This window comes from Sesamum indicum, linkage group LG10 (genome assembly GCF_000512975.1).
Source record: "Sesamum indicum cultivar Zhongzhi No. 13 linkage group LG10, S_indicum_v1.0, whole genome shotgun sequence".
NCBI lineage: Eukaryota > Viridiplantae > Streptophyta > Magnoliopsida > Lamiales > Pedaliaceae > Sesamum > Sesamum indicum.
The window spans coordinates 7,432,647-7,451,080 of NC_026154.1; the positions used below are offsets into that span (position 1 = coordinate 7,432,647).

At 35.5% G+C, this 18,434-nt stretch overlaps 2 protein-coding genes and 1 long non-coding RNA gene across 3 annotated transcripts; 1 reads left to right on the top strand and 2 right to left on the bottom strand.

Moving 5' to 3' along the window:
* LOC110012709 (uncharacterized mitochondrial protein AtMg00810-like) lies at nucleotides 577–1,224 on the bottom strand. The gene has a single exon (XM_020697402.1). The coding sequence runs from the start codon at nucleotides 1,222–1,224 to the stop codon at nucleotides 577–579; it is 648 nt and encodes a 215-aa protein (XP_020553061.1).
* On the top strand, nucleotides 7,046–10,393 carry LOC110012688. The gene is made up of 3 exons (XR_002287899.1): nucleotides 7,046–7,265; nucleotides 7,453–8,872; nucleotides 10,116–10,393. It is a non-coding gene; the product is annotated as an uncharacterized LOC110012688 (long non-coding RNA).
* Nucleotides 11,051–15,078, bottom strand: LOC105172190 (AP-1 complex subunit sigma-1). The gene is made up of 7 exons (XM_011093553.2): nucleotides 14,988–15,078; nucleotides 14,714–14,800; nucleotides 12,588–12,679; nucleotides 12,101–12,209; nucleotides 11,950–11,985; nucleotides 11,256–11,342; nucleotides 11,051–11,151 (listed from the first exon to the last, which is right to left on the bottom strand). Exons 1-7 carry the CDS (start codon nucleotides 14,988–14,990, stop codon nucleotides 11,074–11,076), a joined length of 492 nt encoding a protein of 163 aa, XP_011091855.1. The 5' UTR covers nucleotides 14,991–15,078; the 3' UTR covers nucleotides 11,051–11,073.

The window sequence follows — 18,434 nt, forward strand, 5'->3', positions numbered from 1 at the left end:
TAAGTTACAAAAAAATAAAAAAGAATAATACTTAAAGTAGTAATTTCTTTTATTTTTCGATACGAAATGTAGCAAATCTGTAGGCAGGTTGATAGATTTTTTTCATGTAAAAATATAGGAAAAAATTGGTATACATATATGCAGGCTAACAATTGGATAGTGATTAATTTTGTTAGAGGTTAGAAAAATAAAAACCATGGCTTATAGAAGTTGTATTTTACACAATGTAAAATATCTATGGTTCTAGGTATCAAATTTTAGAAATTGTTCAGCAAAGACCTCTTAATATACTTTATATATATATATATATATATATATATATATGAAATCTTTCTACCCAAAAATCTATTTATAAAATACATCCCACAATTTTTTTTGTTTGAAACCCCAACTATTAACATTTGGTCGAGAGGTGGAACTCTCAACAGCTCCCCAACAAGTTGGACGTTGTTCGATCGAGAACAAACCCAACTTGGAGAGCATAGTAGTAAAGGAGGATGAAGGTAGTACCTTGGTGAATAGATCGGCCAGCTGGAGTGAACTTCTCACGAAAGAGGGGGTGACGAAACCTTCTTTTTAGGCATCGTGAACCAGATGACAGCCCAGCTCTATGTGTTTCGTTCGATCATGGAAAACAGGATTGGCCAGAATATGTAAAGCCGCTTTATTGTCACAAAATAAGTGGATAGGCAGAGAAGTAGAAACACTAAGATCAATTAGGATGTATGTGAGCCAACGCAGTTCGCAGATAGTGGCGGCAAGACCGCGGCACTCAGCCTCAGCAGTTGACCTGGACACCGTTGGTTGCTTTTTTGTCTTCCAAGATACTAGAGCAGGTCCAAGGAATATACAAAATCCTGTAAGTGAATGCCTGGAATCCGGGCAGGTTGCCCAATCTGCATCACAGTAAACCTTCAGCACTAAGGGGTTGTGTGAGGGAAAAAATAGCCCCTTAGATGGACAACCTTTGAGGTAGCGAACCATGTGGAGAGCTGCCCGCCAGTGGGAGTCACAAGGATTTGTGAGGAACTGGCTCAGTTGTTGAACTGAGTGTGAGATATCTGGGCGAGTGAATCCAAGGTACAATAGACGCCCCACAAGTCGCCGATATGAATCAGGACTAGGAAGTGGGTCATCTGGGGTAGAGTGAAGCCTTAGACCTTGAGGAAGGGGTGTAGGGGCCGATTTTGACTGACTTAGACTTGTGTCGCGAATAATTTCCATAGTATACTTGGTTTGTGAAATGTAGAGATCATCACCACTTCGAGCTATTTCCAATCCGAGGAATTAGCGAGCATCCCCAATGTCCTTAATCGTGAACAAGGTGTGGAGGTGGTCCTTCACCTCCTGAATAGTGACCTGAGAAGGACCAGTGATCAATATGTCATCCACGTAGACCAGCAGCGCCTTTGGTCCTGTGGGTGTATCTTTCACAAAAAGGCAGTGATCATGCGCTCATTGACGGAATCCATAGGTAGTGATCCAAGAGTGAATTCCACATTCCATTAACGAGAGGCTTGCTTTAACCCATACAGTGACCTCTTCAATCTGCATACCAAATGAGGTCCCACGTCGTACCCCTCAGGTGGGGTCAAATAGATGTCCTCCTCCAAGTGTCCGTGCAAAAAAGCGTTGTTGATATCTAACTGCTGTAGAGGCCACCCACAAGCTGCAGCAACAGCAAGAAGTAGTCGAACCGTCACAGTTTTAGCAACCGGAGAGAAGCGGTTACCGATGTCAATAATTGACGATTACACAATTCGAACAATTCTTCGAATTCACCCCAAATAAAAAATGTATAAAAACCTTGATTCAAAAAACATTTACAAATTCAAAATCAAAGTAGCTTTTGAATCTAAAGGAATGAGGTTTTTGCTTGGTCAATACAAACGAACGATCGGTTGGCGAGAATCGTGGCTTCATTTTCATTGAAAATCAATTTCTATTCGAATAATGATTTCAAAATATATAGTCCACATAGTCCACCCCTTCAACCTGCATGAAGCGTTTTGCCACTAATCGAGCCTTATATCGTTCTATTGTCCATTCAGCTTGCAGTTTGGTTTTGAAGATCCATTTGCAACCATTTGCCCGTTTTCCCTCGGGCAAGGTGGTTGGATGCCAAGTATTGTTTTTCTCCAAGGCATCCAGTTCGCATCGCATCGCATCTCTCCATTCCTGATGTTCAACTGCCTTTAGAACGACCTAGGTTCCTGCAAAACAGACAACGAAGCCACAAAAGACATGTATGCAGGGTTCGTAGGATGAGGAGATGAAGAGGATCTAGTACTGCAAACGAAGTCATCAAGCCAGGCATGTTGCTGTATGTTCCGAGTGGATCTACGAGTAGGGAGTACATGAGGTATGATAGGTGAAGAAGAAGTGGAAGAGTGGTTAGCTGGAGTGGATGAAGTAGAGGGTGATGGTGATCGAGACTCATCAATCAGGAGATCAGCGTGAGAGGGTACGACAGGGAGTGGATAGGTCGTTGAGGTCATTTGTGAGACAGCGAAAGGAAATTGACTTTCATAAAATTGGACATCTCTAGATGTAAAGGTGCATTTATTTTCGAGGTTGTATAACTTGTATGCCTTTTGGGTCATGGTATAGCCTACCATCACATATTTGAGAGCTTTGGGCTCAAATTTGTGTTTATGAGGATTGGTGTTGGTGGCATTGCAGAGGCACCTAAAGGTACGAAGGTGGTTATAGGAAGGTGTGGAATTATGGAGAAGTTCAAAGGGAGTCTTCCAATGAAGAAGTTTAAAGTGAGTTCTATTTATCAGGTAGGTCGCTGTGAGAATGGACTCACCCCAGAATTTTGTGGGTAAAGAGGCTTGGAACAACAGAGCTCGCGCAACATCAAGCAGGTGGAGATGTTTGCGTTCAACTCTGCCGTTCTGTTGAGGAGTATAAACACAAGTAGTCTGGTGACTTATTCCAAAGGCACTACAAAGGTCGCGACAGCTAGAATTGAGGAACTCAGATATGTTATCAGATCGTATGATCTTGACAGTTTTGTTAAACTGGTTATGTATAAGGGTAAGGAATGTTTTTAAGGAAGAAGCGACCTCAAACTTATTGTGGAGAAGGTAAGTCCAAAGACTGCGACTATGATAATCCAAAATAGTTAAGACATAGCTACAATTTGATAGTGTGGGGGTCCTATAAGGTCCCCAAAGGTCTACATGGATGAGGTCGAAAGGGGCAGCAAATTGAGTTTCACTGCAAGGGAAAGGATCTCGTGTTTACTTTGCTTTATGATATATTTCACAAGATAAATTCAACGCGTCACTGTTTAAATTTAATTCAGGAATATGTTTCAACACTTGCAATGACAGGTGACCTAGTCTATGATGCAAAAAAAAAAAAAAAAAGCATTACAATTTTCAGAGTTGGAGAAGGTGGCATTACGACAGTAGATCGCAGGTCGCGGCTTGGAAAAAGAAGCATGGTCAACGGCCAGTTGCTTGACAAGATATAAGGCTTTGAAAGGGAACCTCATAAACCAAGTTTCTCTTAGTTACCTGGTCCTGCAAGACACAACTCGTTTTAGTGAATTGGAAAAAGTAAGAATCATTATGGTAGAATTGAGCAATAGGGAGCAAATTAAATGAAAAGGAAGAAATGTAGAGGACATGCGTGAGTGTGACCTCATTGTTCAAGTGCACCTCACCAATGTATAGTGCATTTTTCTTTGTGCCATCAGGTAAAATAATGGAGTAACTTTGTGAAGGTTTCAAGTAGGAATGAAAAGAGTGAGGTTATCACATCTGTGATTTGTGGCCCTGGTGTCAATTATCCAGCAACTAAGGTCGTTAGTACCAGCAAAGTCATCGTTAGTGCACACGAAATTGGCAGAGCTGGTGAGAGGATCTATTGGCATCTCCGCCCTTTGCATAAGTTTGATGAGGTCGCTCATCAGCTCAACGATCTGCTTGGTGGGAACTCCACTACCAGCGACCTCCTTAACATCTGCTATTATTGCAGCAAAACCTTTGAAGCCCGAACTGGGTCTTATTTCCCTTTTTGTTGTCACTAAATACTTTATACCAGTCTATGGTCCCATAAAGTTGAAAACAAGTGTCCTGAGTGTATCTAGCCTTATGACAGTGTGAGTAGGTCGCGGTTCGCTTGTCTACAGGGAGTCTCCTTCGATTCTGAAACTTGTTCCCAGATTCCCGCTTAGCATCTTTGAACGATAACTAGTATGCCAGATGGCTGGATGAATCACCTACATTGCTGTGAAAGGTTCTCTGTTTTTCCACGGTAAAGAGCATTTAGAAAGCTCGTTCGATGTTTGATAATGGATCTTGCATCAAAAGTTGACTCCTTTCAACATCGTAACTCTCATGAAGTCCCATGAGAAATTGCAGCTGCTGCGTGGCTTCATCCTTCGCCGCAATCGCCTTGTTTACGCCACAGGAGCACCCCCCGCAGGTGCAGCGAGGTGTAGGAGATTGGCAGACCAGCTCGCTCCACAGTTTCTTTATCTTGGTCATATACAAAGTTAGTGGCATATTCCCTTGGGCAATGGATGCTATTTCCCGTTGAAGTTGGTAAACCATAGGGTCGTTACAACGCCCATATCTGGCCTAAATTTCAAGTCACAACTCTCACGACGAAGAAACATACATAAAACCTTATACAATGTCTTTGAAAATTGAATTCCAAATCCAAGAAACCATTAGGTCCACACGTCTCCACTGCTCGAAGTTAGCCGAGCCCGTCATCAGTCTGGGAAAAGTCCATCAATGAAACCGAGTTTCATTTTGGTTCCAAGTGTAAAATATACTGCCCGACTCCAAGGCAGAAAATTCGTACCATCTAACGGCGAAGATGACAAAACCAGGCTGGAGTGTTCCGAGGGATGCAAGTACAGAGCGTCTTTCTCATGTTGGGTTGCTTCCGGCGTAGTGTCTAAATCTGCCATGGTGTACCATCGGTGGGTTCAGATGACTTACTCAGAGTCCTTCACAAGGAAGGCTCTGATACCATGTTGAAATACGTGTAATTTGAGAGTGAAGGAAGCACAAGTGTAGTTTGAGGAACAAGTTTTTTTGTATGTATATATTGCCAAAATCACCATTAATGAAGTAGTATAAGGGGTATAAATACACATTAGATAAAACTGCTTCTAAAAAACTAACAAATATTATTACAAAAAAGACAAAAATAATTAAGATGAATCTATCTCGTATCTAATGAAGCTGTAACAGAATTTCGTGCACGACCTCACATTCAGCGACCTGGAGATGAGTGGCAGATATAGCGACCTCAAGACTAGCGACCTGGTGGGCGACGTGGTAGAGAGGTGGAACTCTCAACAATCTACTACTATGGAGGGAAGGGGTAAATTGCAGGTGGGTGAACTTGAGAGCACAATTGTAATGATTGTGCCTGCGCATTAGGATTTCTGGAGATATGAGACAATAGAATAAGTGCCAGGATTGGAACAAATGAACAGTATTAGAAATATGTTTTTAACAGTTGAAAAAAGACCATGATCACAAAAAAAAAAAAGGAAAAAAAGAAGAGAGAGAGAGAGAGAAGAAAAACACAGGCCAAACATTGCATGTGTTTTTGCCCATCTTTAATATGGGCCGAAAACACTTCGATATTGACCAAAAATAAAATCAGACATAGTGATGAATTTCCAAGGAGGGAAGGTATGATGCTTTAGCTACATATTCAATAATCCCTACCGTTCTAATATTTTTATGTTTTTCTTTTTCTACTTTTTCAGATATTTATGAGCTTTATTATTACACATTATGTACTTAAATTTCTTTTTTAATTCAAGTGAAATGTCCAATCATTTAAATATATTGTGAGGTATTGCGCATACTCAAATTTCTCAATTATTTCTTTGTTTTTGTTTATGTTTATGAGATAATTTATATTGATTGATTTGACAAGCCAACTCAATGTTAATTATTCTAATGCTATTCATAATTTCAGTGAACCGTAATTTTCATGAATATATAAGTAGCAAATAGATTGATTGTGTGTTTTGCATGATTGATTTGTTGAGGCAAGAAAATCAGGTTAGCTATGCAAGTATCTCAATTATTTGCTCGGTTTAATTATTTCACGAGTGCAAATGCTATTATCAAATTGACATAAAATGTTATCGTGGTTGTCAATGAGATAATAAATTTAAACTCAGATGCTTGAGTCAAAACAATTGTAACAGAAAAAAAATTGTTATAACTATCCTAATAGATTTCAATGCTTAGGATCAATATAATATTTAGGTGATACATTTCACTGGATTAGAATTTATATCTCTTGACCCTCTTCTCATTATTTATAAATAAGTTATATCATTAATAGATTTGAAAGATTGTACAACAAACATGGAAATTAAAAGCATATGAGGGTGTTTGGTTGCCTTTGTTTTGCAACAAACACTTTACCTTTTAAATCCAAATTTGATCCTAGAGCTTCTAAGTGCATATTTCTTGGATATATGCTGCATAGTCAAAAAGGTTATAAATTGTTTGACATGGAAAAGAAGATTACATTAGTTACTAGGGATGTAATTTTCCATGAAAATATGTTTCCTCACAAAGAACAACATTATGATCCTATTACAGACTTTACTTTACCCTTGGGCATCCCAGATGATGAAAACACTTCAGAAAACTTTATAAATGATGACAAAAATGATACATCAATTACAGTTTGAGTCTGAGGCACCTGTACTTAGGAGATCAACAAGAGTGACCTCTAAACCTTCTTGGATGGAGGATTTTGCGTGCAATTATACTGACAATGCCTCATTGCCTGTTATCTCTGCTGTATCACCTACACACACAGCTTTCTTTTCTTCTATTTCTGATTTGCAGGAGACCTTTACATACCAACAAGCTGCCACAAAACCTGAATGGATTCAAGCAATAAGGACAAAAATTCAAGCTTTAGAAGATAATCAAACTTGGACACTAACATCACTCCCTCATGACAAGAAAGCTATAGGGTGTAGATGGGTTTATAAGCTTAAGTTCAAACCAGATGGGTCCATAGATAGACATAAGGCAAGACTAGTTGCCAAAGGGTATATCCAAGTAGAGGGTATAGACTACTTTGAGAGTTTCTCACCAATGGCAAAAGTAGTAACTATGAGAGCTATCATTGCTGCTATTGCATTCTTAGGATGGGAGATACATCAATTGAATATTAATAACGCTTTCTTGCATGGCTACTTAGATGAAGAGATCTACATGATGCCACCTAAAGGATATCCAGCCCCACCAGGACAGGTTTGCAAGCTACACAAATCATTATATGGTTTGAAGCAAGCGTCGAGACAATGGAATTGTGAATTCCCTTCCAAAATGGAGGCCTTTGGTTTCAAGCAATCCAAGCAGGATTATTGTCTTTTTACAAAGGTTTCCTCTACAGATTTTCTTGCTTTATTAGTCTATGTTGATGACATTTTGCTTGCAGGTAGTTCCAGTTCCCAAATTGCAGCAGTAAAGGACTATCTACACAAGGTGTTCACAATCAAGGACCTAGGCCAGCTAAGTTCTTCCTAGGGCTGGAGATTGCTCGAGCACCTGAAGGAATCATGCTGACACAAACTAAATATATACATGACATATTTCAGACCTGAACCTAGCAAATGCAAAGGCTGCCAACACTCCATTTCCTGTTGGAATCAAGCTCATTGCTCTGTCTGAAAATGTTCTTCCTCATCCATCTGTTTATAGGCGATTGGTGGGAAGATTGCTCTATCTAGACTTTACTAGACCTGATTTATCTTATGTCACGCAAGAATTGAGTCAATTTCTTCAAACACCTTGCTAAACACATTGGGATGCAGCTGTTCATGCAGTTTGATACTTAAAAGGAACTTCCAAGAAGAGACCCTTCTTTTCTTCCACTGCACAATCCAATCTAACAAGCTACTGTGATGCAGATTGGGCTTCATGCCTTGACAGCAGGAGATCTTTAACAGGGTATTGTATTTTTCTAGGGATATCTCTAATATCTTGGAAGACAAAGAAGCAGAACACCGTATCACGTTCTACAGCAGAAGCAGAGTATAGGGCCATGGTTCTGCAGCATGTGAGCTGGTTTGGTTATCCTCTATTCTCCAAGATCTTGGAATTAATACTCCTAAACCAATTCCTTTTTATTGTGACAATAGAGCTGCTTTGCACATTGTCAACAATCCCATTTTTCATGAGCGTACTAAACATCTAGAAATAGATTGTCATCTTGTTCGTGATCATTATAAATCTGGTTTTTCTAGCTCCTTCTCACGTTTCATCCAAAGAGCAATTAGCTGATATCCTTACAAATCCACTCACTGGACCTCTCGTTCACTCTTTCTTTGGCAAGCTTGGCATGGTTGATTTCATCCCCAGTCCAGCTTGAGGGGGGTTTGACAAAATAGCTGAAGCTTGCAGATGATCTAGGCTGTAATTTACTACACTGCAACACTATAACTGAAGAAGAAGAAGAAGAAGACGTTTTGATCAAAGCTGAAGTAGTGCTAAAAAGCATGAGAGTGTTTTTATTGTTGTTTTTACTTATAGCTAGTTCTATCTTTCTCGTGTTTTCTCTTTTGTAGGCGCTATTACGTTTTTATAAGTGTATTATATTTTCTAGCTTCTAACACTTTAAGATAGCCATTGAGTTGGTTGAGCCCAGCAACCGTCTGCTGATTTGTATATGTACTGAAGCTCATTTAATTTGAAGCTCAAGAACACTGATTTTGATTGCAAGATTTACAGAGATAAAAATCTCTCTTCTTGTTTCTTGATAGCTACTATGGCGGATTGTTACTAGTGAGATCCCAAAACCTTCCAAGAAAGATGGGAAGACGAAGAAAAATTCACTGATCGATTGGAAACATGGGAAGGTAAGAATCATCATATTTTGACCTGGTTTCATAATATATGTGCTAATCTCTTCAAACTAGATTTTCGTCGATCCGGTACTGCAAAAGAGGTCTGCGATTTTTTTTGGCATCTCGTTAATCAGTTCCGACATATCCATCAATTAGCTATTTGTGATCTTGTATGTCCGAATGTTGAATCTACAAAAGTGTATATTGATCTTCGAGATCGGCAAGATGTTTCTACTTATGACCCTTAGAGAGGAGTTTGAATATGTCCCAAAGCTCTCTACTTCATCAGAGTCTTCTGCTTAAGTTTGATACTGTAATCAAGAATTTGTTTTCTGAAGAGATTAGGTTGAATACCCTTTGTGCTGAGCAAGTACCACCTTCAACAGATATGGTTCTAGGCACTTGTTGCTGCGCTACTACTATCAGTTCTACTTTAGCAGTTAGGATTTACTCATCAGCCTTAGCTTTAGACTAGCCCTTCTAGAAAGAGATTCAATAGCACCGTTCAAAGAGCTAGCAATGACTTTCTTCCCACCCGGAGTTTTGGCTTAGATTTCTTTTGGATATCCCCTTCCCACCGAACTCTTGGCGTAGCCTGGGTAGTTGTCTGGTCTGTCACTCATGAGAGCTAAGAAGTTCGTCCTACTCATGCACCCCCAGATCCTACCTCTTATATTCAAGCACCTTTTGATCCTAATCAGAACAAATCGAAATCCTCTAAGAGGTCGTTCTACAATTACTGTAAGAAGTAAGATCATGTTATCTCTGATAGTCGACGATTAAAGGCTAAGCATAACTCTGATCAAAATATTACATCCCAATCCTCATATAAAGCTGCCGCCACCACTGCCGCCATAGACGAATCTTATGAGAACTCCTCCCCTAAGTTTTCTACGCAAGAATCCAAGCTCTTTTTCGACAGCTCCAACCAGAACATGGTAAACTAACTTCTCAAACTCTGTCTGTCAGAAACGGTAAATCTTTCTCTTGGTTCTTTGATTCTGCTTCTTGTAGCCATATGACTTCTGATTCCTCTATCTTCACATCTAAATCACAAGCCATTGTTACACATATTATCCACACTGTAGATAACTCCATCATGTGTGTTCAACATATAGGAATCATAGACACGCCAAAATTATATGGCTCCAATTTTTTTCATGTTCCAAAAGTTTCATTAAATCTATCATCTGTAGGACAATTATGTGAACTCAGTGTTAATGTACTTTCCTTGAGTCATGGTTGTTTTGTGCAGGAGTCGTAGACAAGGGAGATACTTGGGACCGGGCGAAAAGTTGGTCGATTATTAGATCTCTTCGACATATACAAGCAATTTGCACATATGATTGCTACTCAGTTTTCTTGTAAAATAAAAATCCTTCTTGCTAATAATGACATGGTGAATATAAAGAAACCACTCTTCTTCAATTTTCAATCTCAGAATGGCACATTAGTTCAAACATCTTGTCCTGGAACATCATCTCAAAATGGTTTGAACATTTCTTGAATATTGTTAGAACATTTCTGACATCCTCATCTTGTCCTAAAATATTTTTGGGAGAAGCTGCTCTTACTGTTGTTTACATAATAAACCTCATTTCTTCTCATGTTATTGTTAATGTTTTCTCCATATTGTCTCTATAATCACCCTCCAGATTAATATATGCTTACAGTCTTTGGAAGTGCCTGCTTTGTTCTTCTTCAACCTCATGAGTACACAAAATTAGAATTACGTGCACAACTCTATTGCTTTTTAGCATATGGTATTGAACATAAAGGCTACCGCTGTCGGGACCCCGTTTCTAAGCATATTTGCGTTCCACGTCATGTTACTTTTTGGGACCATAAAATGTTCTCCGCAATATATATAGAAAGATTTTTTTTCATTCATAAGTGACAATTCGTAATACCACGACACCAATTTTTCTAATGTCTACAGTATCCTTAAATTAAATTTATTTGTTTATTTATATATATGTATTGAAATGCGATATGTTGGTTTATAAATTTTATTATTATGTATAATATAGTTTAAAGCTTAAAAATTTATTTATTATACGTATGTAGGGACGGTATTCCATAACGGCTAGTATATTTATAAAGTCATAAAATTATATACATATTTATGAAATGAAAAATTATAAACACCAACAAACAATGCTTAAAAGAAACAAAATGGAAATGATTGAAATCCTATAAGCAATGTGAGCCCTTTATTTATTTTTTGACGCTTGTGCTATTATGTGATTTACTGAACTAGCATCCTCTTCCGCAACTTCCTCCAATAAATCCTAAGAAATGAAAAAAAAAATAAAAAAATTTCACCAATCACAAAATAAAATTTCAAATTTACTAAAATAGTGCATAGAAATTAGTAAAAAAAATGAAAAATTACTTGTGCATCTATCAAACGTTCAACTGTTTTCTTGTTTGATTCTTGGAGTTCCCCAGCAATCAAAATTTCATCCAAGATGTAGTAAGCCTTTCAAAAAAGGACAAAAATAGTTGGTGATGTGTGCTGTGCATGAAATGTGGTATCAAACATGTCCAAAACCTATCAAACATGTCCAAAACCTATCAAACACGCCAACATGCGTGTCTGTGGTCTCTCTGACGCTGTGTTCTTTTTTTTCTTTCTTAGTTTATATTTTTGGACTCCCATCTGCTATGTTCAACATGTGTTTGAAACGTATTCGAACTGTGTCCATGTTCATATTCGACATGTGTCCGATGCTATATCGAATAATTTTTTAAAGTCTCCGTGTATTACAGCCTCTGATTCTCCCAACTTTCCATACTCTTATTTACTTATTGGGACATCCAAGATAAGACTTTATTAACTTTTGAATTTATTTATTTATTTTTTTATTGAAATTACCTTCGCAATGAAAATAATGATGTGACACTAACTAGCTCTTAACTAATGTTTCAAGATTAATTATGTAAAAATATATAAGACATATTCTTTTTCAACTATATATTATCTAAAACTCCTTAACGGGTTAAACCCACTAAACCATTTGGAAAGAAGGAAATCTATCACGTACTATAAAGTTAAACATGGAAAAATAAATAAGAAAGGAATATACCTTGTGAAAATTGAAGATCAAATCCAACTCACACACCTAGCTCGAAAGTTGGTGAGTTAGCATTCTATACTCACAACAATATTCAAAATTTGAAATTCTGCAAAAATATAATCCAACTTGAAAAATAAAATGAGAGTTGTCGTTTGCTTACACTTCCAAAATAATGGTCCAATATCACAACATAATGATGAATTATTTCAAGAATCTCTAGCTCGTTATCGTCGTGGTCAACACACATGCAAATATACAAACCTGCATACCTACATATTATATTAATTTAAACATCACTTGACGTACTAGTAATATTTGGAATTTTACGTAATTTATCTGTTTGTGATATTGTAAATGAGCAAATTATTTTCTATAAAAAAAATAATAGCAATTTATTTCCTTATATTTTTTAAAATAAAGCAAATTACCTTATTAGGCAAAAACCGTAAGTTGCTTTATATTGAAAACCACATGATGGTAAATGCAGCATTTTTTAAAAATATAGGGAGACAAATTACTATTTTATCTCATCGAAGAGTGATTTGATCATTTACAAGATCACAGGACAGTTGCATGCATTTTTCCCGTAATATTTGTTTTAAAAATTAAATGAGGGTATTCAAGAACAAAAAGTATTATTGCTTTACCTTCGATAAACCACTTTGTATCCTCTCCATTCGACAAACTTACAAAGTTTTGGTCCACGATTAAGAATGATTCCACTAAGCTCCCTTATAACCTTTTCCAGAAATGCACATTTACAGGTAAGTTAATAGAGAAATCAAGTTCAAAGCTTATAGTACGAAAAAAGAAGAATACTTAGTGATAATCACGAGGCGTAATTACTAGTGTTAGTGAATAATAATAGACAATAGTGGAAAATGTTAGTAATTAAAAATTAAAAAAAAAATAGTAGACTTGTTAGTAGAGGTTGGATTTTATTTATGGTGGCTCAAGTATATAAAATCAGGTTCATAGGGTGGATATTATTTTTTGACAAGTACAATTATTTTTTGGTCTTTTTCTTTGGGTGAATAGTAATTTGTCCCCCTGTGATATTGAAAATGAGGACATTACCTCCTATGAAAAAAAATATAGCAATTTACCCCCTGTATTTATTAACATGAAGCAATTTACCTCCTTATACAGGGAGATAAATTGTTTCATTTTAAAAATCATAGGAGGGTAAATTATTCTATTTAAAAATATAAGGAGGTAAATTGCTATTTATATTCATAAGGGAGTAATTTGCTCATTGCTATATCACAAGAGGGTTGCTTGCATTTTTTTTATTTTTCTTTTAATAGCTTTGGGACCATAAATATCCGAATTATTTTCTAATTAATTTTGATGAACTATGAAGTTATGATCGCTCGAAAGTCCACATAGGGTTGATATGCAATCTAAAGTAGAATCTATCTAATATGGGACAATTGATATTGGATAAAGCAAAAAAAGAAAAACTAATTATTATTGGAATCAACGAGCAATTCATATCCCTTATGATATGTGAAATAAGTAAAATAAATTTCTGTGAAAAAAAAAATTAACAAATTATCCACTATGAATGGTTTAAATATGGAGTAATTTGTTATTTTAATTTTTACAAAGAATTTTTTACTCATTTATCATATAATATGAGGTAAATTCATTTTTGCATTACTCTGTATGACACATTATCCAGTTATAAAGAGTTCGAACTTGTATGTAGTTCTTTATCGTTGTGTGAAGTTTGAGTTATTCGATGTTGTTTATAGGTATGCTCGTTCTAAGTAAAATTCTCCTCAAACGTTTAATTAAATAGTACGACATACTATTTTTTGGTTAGAAATTAAATATATTGATTAATTCCCTTTTGATAATATTCAGAAAATATTATTGTAGCACTATAAATTTGTATTATCATTTATGAGGACCAAAATTGCGAAATTCAATCACGTGCGCCTGACGTAGTTTATCTAAATTGGTGCTTTGGTTCTAGTATGTTTACTTTTGCCTACATGGTCGAAAAATTATTAAAAAAAAAATTGATGTGGCACAGAATTTATTCCACCAAGTTTTGCAAAATTCAACATCAAAAGGATCAAAATGCAATGTCAAAAAGTTACAGGGTTCATTTTCAACCCCTAAAATGATAAAGGATAAAAATATCAAAATTGCAAGGGGCACATGATTTATACTTGCAACTTTTGCTCCGCATCAAAAGTTAGAGGATTATTCTGAAATCCTAAAAGGATAAAGAGAAAAGGCAAACAACATCATGTGATATTGTAAATGAACAAATTACCCCTTTATGAAGAACAAATAGCAATTTAGCTCCATATTTTATTGAAAATGCAGCTATTTATCCCTCAGTATTTATAAAATTAAGCAATTGGTATCCTTAGATGAGAAAGTATATTGCTTTATTTTAGAAAGCATAGGAGTTCAATTGCTATTTTCTATGGTAGGAGAATAATATGCTCGTTTGCAATATTACAAAGAGTTAAATTGCTTTTAACCCAAAAAATAAAAGATAAAAATATCAAAATGTCAAAATTAAAGGATTAAAAATACCTTATTCCACCTGCTATTGACAAGAAATTTAATACATCTAAATATTCAATTCTTTTTCTTTTTCTTATTTTGACTAAAACACAATTCCCACTTCCAGAAACAAAAGTTATATAATATATATATATATATATATTACTCACTAAATATGTAACAAGTATTTCTATTATGTTGGAAAATTTGAAATCAAACACAAGCAAGAATGCATGATAAAAAATACCTTACTTCTTTCCTTCATAGAATAAGGAGAATACCATTTTGTCAACCTCACTTTTCCTTGTCTACTAATCAAAAGCACAAAGTGAATCTGAAACATATGCATGAAATGTGAAATGTCAGAACAACAATCAAATTAAAGCCTCAAATGCATTATTTACTTATGAATCTTAACGCTCAGGAAAGAAACAAAACAAGAAATATCAGTTTATGTTGCATTAATAACCTAATTAAGCCATTCATCATATAATTCTATGTTGTACGATGAAAAATCTTACCATGAGTGAAAAACTTGTTATGTGTTGGTGATGGATGAGAACAAGGTTTTTGCATTTGACAATGAAGAGAAAGCTCCATCAGCAACTCAAAATGCAATTCCGTTAATGATTTCTTGGTGAGCTCTACAAAATTGTTGCACTTTTGTCGGATCTTTAATTGTAATTGCTATTTAAGTATGTGGAGATTGAAGAGACAACAATTGAACACCTATTTATTGGATCAATAGACATTAATTAAAAGAAGGGCTTTTCTTAGGGAAATTAGATTTTAAATTTTAGATACTGATGATTGGGTGAATAGCAATTTACTGTCATGTGATATTCAAAATGAGTACATTATCCTCCTATGAAAAAAATATAGCAATTTAGCCTCATGTACTTTTTAAAATGAAGCAGTTTACCTCTTTATACAAGTAGGTAAATTGATTCATTTTAAAAATTATAGGGGGGTAAATTGTTGTATTATAAAAAATATAGGGAGGTAAATCGCTATTTATTTTTTCATATTGGGTAATTTGCTCATTTGCGATATTACAAGAGGTTTGCTTGTATTTTTTGCACTCATGGTTAGATGATAAATAGCAAAATAATATTGATATGTTAATTTAAAATTGACTTTTGAGATTTTATATTCATTAAAATGGTATTGATACTGAAAAAGGACAATGGTTTCATGTGTTTAGTAATAAGGACTTCTAAATTTGCATTTGGTCTAAGTAACTGTATATGTGCCAACTTAGAAAAGATGGTAGGCTTGATAAAATGTTGACTTCCAAATTATAGTATTTTAAGTATTTTAATAATTTGGTTTATCCATCTCTGTTACTTCTTTCATTTTTTTTTTAAAAAAAAGTTTATATACATTTTTGTTACTTCTTTCATATTTGTATGATGGGATATATGATTTTGAGAATGATTATGTTAGTTAGAAAAAAAATTACTTTGTTCACTCGTTAAAGTGAACCTCCTTAAAGAATATTGTATTAGTTGGAGGAGGGCACTTAGATCACTCACTAAAAAAATATTTTTCCTTCTAAATCCGTTCGAGCAAGAAGATCCAACTGGGAAATAAAGAGGGTTATCCAACCTCTAAGCTTGTCCACACCATGTGAATGAGGACTTATGAGTATGAGAAATTAAATTATATAGGGGAAAAATATTCTTTTAGTCCGTTAAGTATGTTCAATTTTAGTTTTAGTCCTATAAGTATGCCCGATTTTTATTGATTCCAGTAACTTGTAAAATTGATTACATTTAGTTCTCCGATGGATTGAATTTATAATTTACGCCGGAAAAGTGATATGGCTGGACACCTAGATGCGTTTTTGTTGATTTATGATCTTATGTGACTAAAATCATGAGGTGGAAGACAAGTTAGTCATCTTTTGGACGGAAGAAAGGTGACTTTTCCCTCCAAAACACTTTTCCTAACCAACAAAATATATTTTCTTCTCCCCATGCTTGCACAAACCCATTTCTCTCTTTATCTCTTAGCTCCAATGTCTTCTTCCATGGAAGGACCACTTTTTTGGTTAGTGTGGAAAGAAAGCAATGGTTCAAACTTCTTGGATTAATCAAAATCCAAGAAGGAGATTCCATTCCCAAGATTACAAGGTAATAAGCTCACTTTTTTCTCTAATCAAATTTTTTTTTCATTTTTTTCGAAGTTTTTAAATGAATTTAGTTTTGTAGAGAGAAGGGTCTACCCAGTTAGTATACAAGCCACGTATGCAAGCGACGTACTCTCTCATGTGGCATGACACATGGTTAATTGACCGGAAATTAGACCAACTAATTTACACATTGGCAAGTTCTAGATAAATTTAAAATTTTTGCCAAAAAAACCCTCAAACGACTAAATCTAATCAATTTTGCAAGTTACTGGAGTTAATAAAAAATGGGCATACTTATAGGATTAAAATAAAAATTGGACATACTTAACGGACTAAAAAAAATATTTTTCCCATTATATAGTTATATTTCTGAAAAATCCACCCTATTGATTAGTCACTAGTCAAAAAGCAATAATTTTAGTTATTCTTGATAAAGGTGTAAAATTAAAGAGATGCGAACTTTTTGGTTTGGTGTACTGATAGGAAGGAAGAGTGCTATGTCTAATTATGTTAGCAAATACTAAGGAATATAAGTGCAAGCTAATCGTGATTCTAATCTTATTTTGTACACAATTATGTAATGATAAATGTCAAATAACATGTTAATTGTCAATTCTAATTTACTTTCTATTTATATATTAAAATTTACTAAATTAACTCCAAGTGTAAACTGTTAATTTAATAGATAATTTAATGTATCTTTTATCATCAAATTAATGGCCGGCAAGTGTCAAAATAAAGTATTTCAGTCAATCAAATTATGCTTCACAGTCAAAGATTCAAACCAATCAGACGACGCCAAGTGGAGCAACTGCATGTACGGTCCAATCAAATCAGGATATATATTTTACCTCTTTAAAAATTACAAATATTGAAGAGATAATATACAAGGTAATCAAGTACATCACAACTCTACATATCTGATACCTATATGAGGGGTTCTTGATTCAAAAGACACACGGAGATAGAGAACAAAGAGCAAAGCAAGGGAAGAAGGCCATAATTTTCTTTACGAAGTTTTTCGGGTTCAAGAATATTCAAACGACTTCAAGGCGGGGATAAATTCTTTTATCAAAGACACGAAAAAATTAGCGATCACAAAAATTTGGCACGCCTAGTGGGACCGCTCTACCTTCATCTCTTTCCTTCATCAAGGTTTGAAGCACTTAAATGGATACTCAAGAAAAAGTTGTGAAGCCGGTGAATTCCAAACTCAATATATCGAAGTCTTCAAGCTCTATTACCAAGAGTATTGATGTTACTACGAGGAGCATGACCAAGAAACTCAAAGAATCTTCTCATATGAGTACTCTCGCTGAGTATGCCTAGAAAGACTTAGGTTTACCTGAAATGGATTTAAATCTCTTCTGTCCTCTCCTTGCTCCGTGTCTAGCTACTCCTTCACAACAACTGTGCCTCTGGTTATGGTGACTAATGCTAAAAGCATAGAAAAGCAACTTGCAAGCCTAACTAGAGCCACTGAGGTACTCACGAAGCATGTTCAAGAGCAAGATGCTCAAATTACTACATTGATCGACAAGACAGATAATGTCAACACAAGCCACATCATGGGGAAACAAGTTGAGGCTCATGATGAAGCAGAGGCATCCACGAAGCAATATTATACTTAGAAGGATAAGTCTACAAAAGAATTTTCAAGTTTCATCCGAGGGATTGATTCCCTTGGACCAACTGAAAGAATAAATTGAGGAAACCATTAGAAGCAACGTTGAGGGAGACTCAAGGTCATCCCTTACTTACTCCAAGCCCTACACTCAAAGGACTGATAGCCTGAAGATGTCAACAGGCTATCAACCACAAAAGCTCTAACAAT